A 6,783-nucleotide genomic window follows, 5' to 3' on the forward strand; every position below is an offset into this window, starting at 1 on the left:
AGCACCTCCAAGTTTACCTGCAGTCCAGTATTTTGCCTATCGTTGTGCACACTGATCGTTTTCCTTTCACGTATATTCAACGTGACAGGCTCTGCTGACGCAGGAATACACTCTAGACATTCAACATAAAAAGGGAACTGAAAATATTCTGGCCGATGACCTTTTCAGGTTGTATGATTTTGGTTTTTGTTTTTCATAAGCTGAAAAACGCTAAAATTTAAGTTTTCAGCAATGCTTACCATATTTAGAGAGCCCGATTGGCAACAAGCATTAAAAGTAATCTTCCCCTGATGTCTACTCTGAAATCACAGCAGCAGTAAATTTGCAGCAGGTCTGTGAAGCATGGAGTTACTGGAAGATTATGTCTTATTTATTATCTTTCAAAATACATAAGCATGTGTGCTAGCACTGACCTATCAAATCGTCCATACAGTCTTCCACAAACACCTGGGGAAAAAACAATAACCTGCTAAAGATTACATGTAGTAGATGAGCAGGTGCAAGCTGATAGTGTCACAGTAAGAAGATGCTCCAGTGACCGTGCAGAGTCACATTTAGTTAAATAACCAGAATATTAAAAAACATATAAACAGAGTTCATTGATACTGCTGCAGCCTCTAGAGAGCAGAATAAGATACAGATCCCATACATAGCCAAAGTTACCTGAAAGCTCGTGGTTCACCTGAAAGTTAAAACCCAGCAGCTCCAGATCTACTTCCTAAACTTTGGACAGGAAGTAGATAAACAAACAGCAGTCTGGTCCATCTTTCCAACTTTTCTTTGTTTAAACGATTAACAAATGTATTGGCGAGCTGAGATTATGTGATTATTTTATACATAGAAACAAGCAACCAATCAGGTGAAAGCGTGTCCCAGCAGTGTGCCAGTTGGTGACAGTGTGGACAGATGTTTGCCGTGCAGAGTCACGTAAATCGTACCATCATGGGTGCGGCCGCTGAGCTCTGTACACAATAATCCTTTGCTGTGAGCCTCCAGCTGGTGGTTTAAATCTTTATGTTTACTTTTTATTCACATTTTGATGAATACTTTAAATGTTCTGCTGGTTGTGACTCTGGATTTCTCGCAGCTTCATTTGGTTCCAGTCCAGGCCCGGTCCGAGTGCGGCGACGGGGCACAGAGCTCGGAGTCGGAGTCTGACTCCCCCTCAGCGATGTAGGACCGGACGGCGGTGCAGCAGGCAGCTCCTCCCCCACCATGGCGATCTCCCAGGTTGTTGGAGGAGTAGAATCCATTGTTGAGGAAGTCCAGGTTGTCTCTGGACTGGGAGATGGAGAAGCCACTGAAAGAACGCTCCAGCTCCTCGTGGTCCACCGATGGAATGGAGATAGAGGTGTCACTGTCAGGCTTCCCCTCCTCGCCTCCTCCTCCCATCCCATTGGACCCCTCTCCTGCCCTCTCCTGTTTCTCCGCCCCCCCTCGGTCTCCGGTGCTGTGACGGTTCGATCGGTTCCCACTGTGTCTCTCCCCAGATGGAGGAGGGGGCAGTCGAACCAATGACCCATCCCCCACCGGACTTGGAGTATTACCCTGGCTACGATGAGGAGGGGGCGGAGCCTGCTGGTGGAGCTGGGAGCTGATGGGCTGCCAGGAGGTGGAGGGAGGACATGTGGGGGCATTGTAGTTCCTGTGTCCGGTGGAACTGCTGGAGCGAACCATCTTCGTCACAACCCGAGCCTTCTCCACATGTTCAACTGGCAACCCTCTGTGTGTGCAAAATGTAAACACATTAGTAAGTAACCACCATTTTATCAACAGGAAGTTCTGAGATTATCAAAAGGAAGTTGTTTATGAACAGCTAGATCTGAGGTCAAGTGGAAGATAACAGATTCCTTTTTGCTAAAGCATATAGTTAGGGCTGGACCAGGTGACCCTGAATCCTCCCTTAGTTATGCTGCAATAGACGTAGGCTGCCGGGGATTCCCATGATGCGCTGGGTGTTTCTTCTTCACTCACTATGTATTAACAGACCTCTTTGCACTGAATCATATCTGTTATTAACCTCTGTCTCTCTTCCACAGCATGTCTTTATCCTGTCTTCCTTCTCTCACTCCAACCAATCACAGCAGATGGCCCCGCCCCTCCCTGAGCCTGGTTCTGCTGGAGGTTTCTTCCTGTTAAAAGGGAGTTTTTCCTTCCCACTGTCGCCAAAGTGCTGCTCATAGGGGGTCATATGATTGTTGGGTTTTTCTCTGTATGTATTATTGTAGGGTCTACTGTACAATATAAAGCACCTTGAGGCGACTGTTGTTGTGATTTGGCGCTGTATAAATAAATTGAATTTAATTGAACTGGATGGTCGGGCCTTTAGGTCAGGTTCAAGTTAGATTAAAATTGGGAAATATTTATTATATTTTTCTCATCACTACTGTGACTTTGATGACGCTACCCTTTACTTGTATTTTCATTTACATTAATGACATGATGAATGAATAAAAAGACACTGACTGCATGATCTTGGCGATGGATTGGCTCTTCTCCAGCTGATCCACTGGACTGTGATAGGGTGGTGCTGGGTCTGGCTCCTTGGATCCAAAGTAGGCGTCGGTCTCAGCCTGAGGGATTCCCATTCGCTGGATATAGATATTAACCAAAAAGTCGAGCTTTCTCTCCATGGACAGGACCTAAGTGAGAAAACACCAGCAAAACAGACTCATGTCTGAAACCATAGCAGAAAAGCCACCAGGTGTACTCTTTATAGTCTGTTGGTTACCTGCTTCTCCACCTTCCCCAGGCGTCCCATCATGCTCGGGTCTTCAGGTAGCTCCTCACTGGCTGCTTTGGGACGATCCTTATCTGCAATTGGTGTTCCTCTGCCAACGATCTGATCCACCCTGCCAGTCAGGAGACAGAGTGAGTCAAGCCATTCAAAACCTCATAAAGTCTTACTTCACGCAGTTTTACCTAGACTGGAGGTTCTTGATACGGGCGAGCATGTCCAGGTGTCCGGCTGAATACTGTTCAATCACATCCATGACATCATAGGGACGAAGACTTTCCTTAAACTTCCTCTTGGATACCATGAAGCGCATGATGCTAAGAGAGGAAACAAGACAGCCAGCAGTCACACCACTTGTCTGAAATCAAAAAACCGAATCTGAATACTTAGAAGATATTCTGGGGCTTTTCTGTACAGGGTGCTGTGTGGTTTCTTTATCCAAGTCCTGGTGACTAGTTTGAGTTGCACGCTGTTTACCGGCATGCTTTGGCATGAGTGCCTGGATTGCTAATGAGGTCAATCAAGTCTTGACCACATCCATCTACAGTCTGTGGAATGGAGATAAGGAATGGTCCATATCTCTGCTTCAGTCCTGAAAACTGTGGCTCACAGTCCTGCTGGTAAGCTCTGGGCTCAGGGTCACCACAATGGAGAAACACGTTAAAAGTAACGGTTTGAGCTTGGCCCAAAGATGAAGACCAGATCAAATCTACAAAGAGCAGGCAAAGACTGTTTCGTTCTCTGACAGTCGAGTCAACCAGAACTTTGAATGGTTATCTTTAAAAACGTCAGCGATACCTGGGAAAGAACAGTAACGTTAGGGTAGGCCACATTGTGTTCATCCTTTTATCACACTTTATAGACATTTATATATTCCATCCATCCATTCGCTTCCGTTTATCCTTTTCAGGAGCCTATCCCAGCTGTCTTAGGGCGAGAGGCGGGGATACCCTGGACAGGTCGCCAGTCTGTCGCAGGGCTAACACACAGAGACAGACAACCATTCACACTCACATTCACTCCTGCATTCACACCTATGGGCAATTTAGTTTCCGAATAACCTATCCCCACTGACTGCGTGTCTTTGGACTGTGGGAGAACCCACACAAACACGGGAAGAACATGCAAACTCCACACAGAAAGACCCCAGCCTGATGGTGGAATTGAAGTCAGGACCTTCTTGCTGTGAGGCAACAGTGCTAACCACCGTGCTGCTCCATGATATTTCTATATCTTACTACAATGTTGGTTTTATTCTGTGCCTTGTAGAAGGTGGGTCATGGAAGTCCCAGAGGTAGGGCCCCTCCATTCCCACATGCTTCAGGATCAAAACAAACATGGAAGCTAGCCCACAGCTTGTTTGTTTACATGCTGTTTCTTAGTCTCTGCTCTGAAGTGAGCTGAGGGGGGTAGCATACAGCATACAGCAAACTAAGGACAGCCAACACTTCTGGAGATTCAGCGTACGTCCTGAGGGAAGCTGGTTCTCTTTGAGGAGGTTTTATTTCTACTGGAGCTGCTGCATGTCTCAGAATTTAGTTCTGATCCAGATTCCAGAACCAGACAGCTGGACTGCTGGAGAGCTGCTGAGGCAAGACCTGAAACTTCAGATAACTGATATGCCTGAATACACCAACAAAAAACACATGAGAAATGATAATAACAATAATAATTGTAATGTCTTAGCAGAGGTGCTTTTACAACACAACAGAACACAGTGAAACAACATAAAGCAATGAAGCTAACTGAGGTCAGACTGACTGCTCTTACCCAACAGCTGATGGGGACCTTTGACCCTGGGGTGAGTAGAAATTTAAAAAAAATACAAAAAAAGAAATAAAAGTAATGTGAATAAAAACATGATTCAGTGCAGAATAAACAGCAAATAAAGGGTGAGCAAAGCGATGAATGGTGGCAGAAAAACGAATATTTGCAGGAAACTGTTCGTACCAGATGGCTCTAATGGTAACCTTTAACGCTGGGGTCAGGTCCTGAGGGACAAACTCACAGTGGCAGCTCTTGTTGTCATCAGCCATTTCTTCTCCAGGAAGGCTGGCCTCTAAAACGGCAACAAACACAATGGGTGTAATTGACCACACACACACGGGACTGCAGAACCTGTGGGACCCAACATGTCATTACAACCAGAGACCTCAAACTAGTTCACATAATGTCTGGACAAAAAAAAATAAAAATAAAAATAAAACAAAACTAAAATGTTGTCACAAACATGACCTGCAGGTGGCAATACAGCCCCTCACGTCATAATGCCCAACAAGACGCCACTGCATGTAAACAAAGTAGGAAATGTGACTCACTTTTATCCTGCTGAAACGCTCATGGTAACCAAAGCTCTGCACACAGACTGAAACCCCATGTCCCTGTTTACCTCTGCCCTGATGGCCTCCCTCTGTGTATTCTGGTGTGTGTGAGTGTGTGCTGACCTGGGGAGCTCTTCTGTCTGAACTCTTCATCCTGCATCTCTATCAGCACTACAGGAGGAAGAGGAGAGAGGAAACACCTTCATCACGGAAGATCACACTCATCATCACAGTCACCCAGAAAACCAAACAATTACCAAATTTTATACCTGCAAGTGTTAGCCTAGATTAGCACACACCGAATGTGCTAGCCTAGCTTAGCACATCGAATGTGTTAGCCTAGCTTAGCACACACAGAATGTGCTAGCCTAGCTTAGCGCTTAGCACACACAGAATGTGCTAGCCTAGCTTAGCACACACAGAATGTGCTAGCCTAGTTCAGTGTGACTGGAAGATGAGGAACGCTGTGATCTGAAATGGATGCAGAGCTTAAACTTGACAGTCAGGTTGTAAGATCTAGCTTTTTTTAATGTGAGGCACTTCATCTAAAATAGACCCTATTTTATCAAGGAAGCTTTTTGAGACAGTAATCCATGCCTTTGATACATCGAGGCTGGATTACTGTAACACACTTTATTGTGGGGTTAGTGATGCATCCATCAGGCATCTGCAGGTTGCGCCTAATCCTAACCCTGCAGTGCGACGTTTAACTGGCACATAAAAATCTGAGCACATTTTTAATTAACTCATTTCAGGATCCTTTATAAATCTCTTAATGGCCTGACTGCCCCCCTCCCCCAAACTACTACAGCCATATACACCTGCCCGCTCCCCTAGGTCTGCCAATCAGCAGCTCGTTAAGGTACCAAAGACTAACTATAAATTTAAAGGTGGCTGTGGTTGTGCTGTAGACTGCTCCAAAATTGTGGAATGATCTGCCCTCGCACGTTAGGCAGGCCTCTTCTCTTTCTGACTTTAAGACTCTTCTAAAAACACATTTTTTATTTCAAATTGCTTTATAAAGGTGGTATGGTAAATGGACCCAACAATGGACTATGGGAAGCGCTTCGGCTCCCTTAAGGCCAAAACAGAGAGCATGAGGAGGAGCTTCTTCCCTCAGGTATCTGGTCCCTCAACCAGGTGTAGGACTGGACTCTCTCTCATTCCTGTACACCAGCAACTGTTTATTCCCACACGGTTTATTTGCACAGTTTTATAACTTCTTAAATTTGTTTATTGCACATTCTATTTGTTTTTATTTATAATTTTTTACCTTCAATTTTACTGTAAATTTTTACATTTTAAACGTGTATATTATGAAAATTTCTGGCTAGTTTAGTTTTATGTTTAGTTTTTTATGGTCGGGCATTGCACAGCAACAAGCATTTCACTGCATGTCGTACTGAGTATGATTGTGTATGTGATAAATACAATTTGAATGTGTAAATATTAGAAGCAGAGGGAAGTTTATTTGAAGAGCAGAACCAAAGGGATCCCACGAGCTTTTCTATAACGCTGGAAACAGAGGGTTTGCGTGAACTTTACATGAACGCCTTAAACTTGAATGCTAGAAGTCTGATATCACGTCTCAGATTACAGTTCCTGAAACATCCTATCCGGTCGTTCAGTCTGACGTCACTAGCCGTGTCTGGGCCTAAACTCCGCTGCAGGTCCATATATCAAACGATCACTATGGCATTACTGAGAGTTGAAAAACTGTCTAAA

General features: G+C 44.8%; 1 protein-coding gene across 2 annotated transcripts in view; it reads right to left on the minus strand.

Annotated features, from left to right (window-relative positions):
- Nucleotides 1-348: 348 nt before the first annotated feature.
- LOC102194525 (potassium voltage-gated channel subfamily KQT member 2-like) overlaps nucleotides 349-6,783 on the minus strand; it is a 27,430-nt gene continuing 20,995 nt past the window's right edge. Inside the window, exons 14-19 of one of the 2 annotated variants that reach the window (XM_013916066.1) lie at nucleotides 5,182-5,229; nucleotides 4,688-4,796; nucleotides 2,923-3,054; nucleotides 2,732-2,852; nucleotides 2,467-2,642; nucleotides 349-1,723 (exon numbers count right to left, since the gene is read on the minus strand). In XM_013916066.1, coding sequence (XP_013771520.1) covers nucleotides 1,090-1,723; nucleotides 2,467-2,642; nucleotides 2,732-2,852; nucleotides 2,923-3,054; nucleotides 4,688-4,796; nucleotides 5,182-5,229 — 1,220 coding nt within the window. In that variant the 3' untranslated portion in view covers nucleotides 349-1,089. The remainder of the gene's footprint in view (nucleotides 1,724-2,466; nucleotides 2,643-2,731; nucleotides 2,853-2,922; nucleotides 3,055-4,687; nucleotides 4,797-5,181; nucleotides 5,230-6,783) is intronic. The other variant, XM_013916067.1, reaches the window with a different exon arrangement.

This window comes from Pundamilia nyererei, unplaced genomic scaffold (genome assembly GCF_000239375.1).
Source record: "Pundamilia nyererei isolate P.nyererei 1_Seehausen unplaced genomic scaffold, PunNye1.0 scaffold00447, whole genome shotgun sequence".
In the NCBI taxonomy this organism is placed as follows: domain Eukaryota; kingdom Metazoa; phylum Chordata; class Actinopteri; order Cichliformes; family Cichlidae; genus Pundamilia; species Pundamilia nyererei.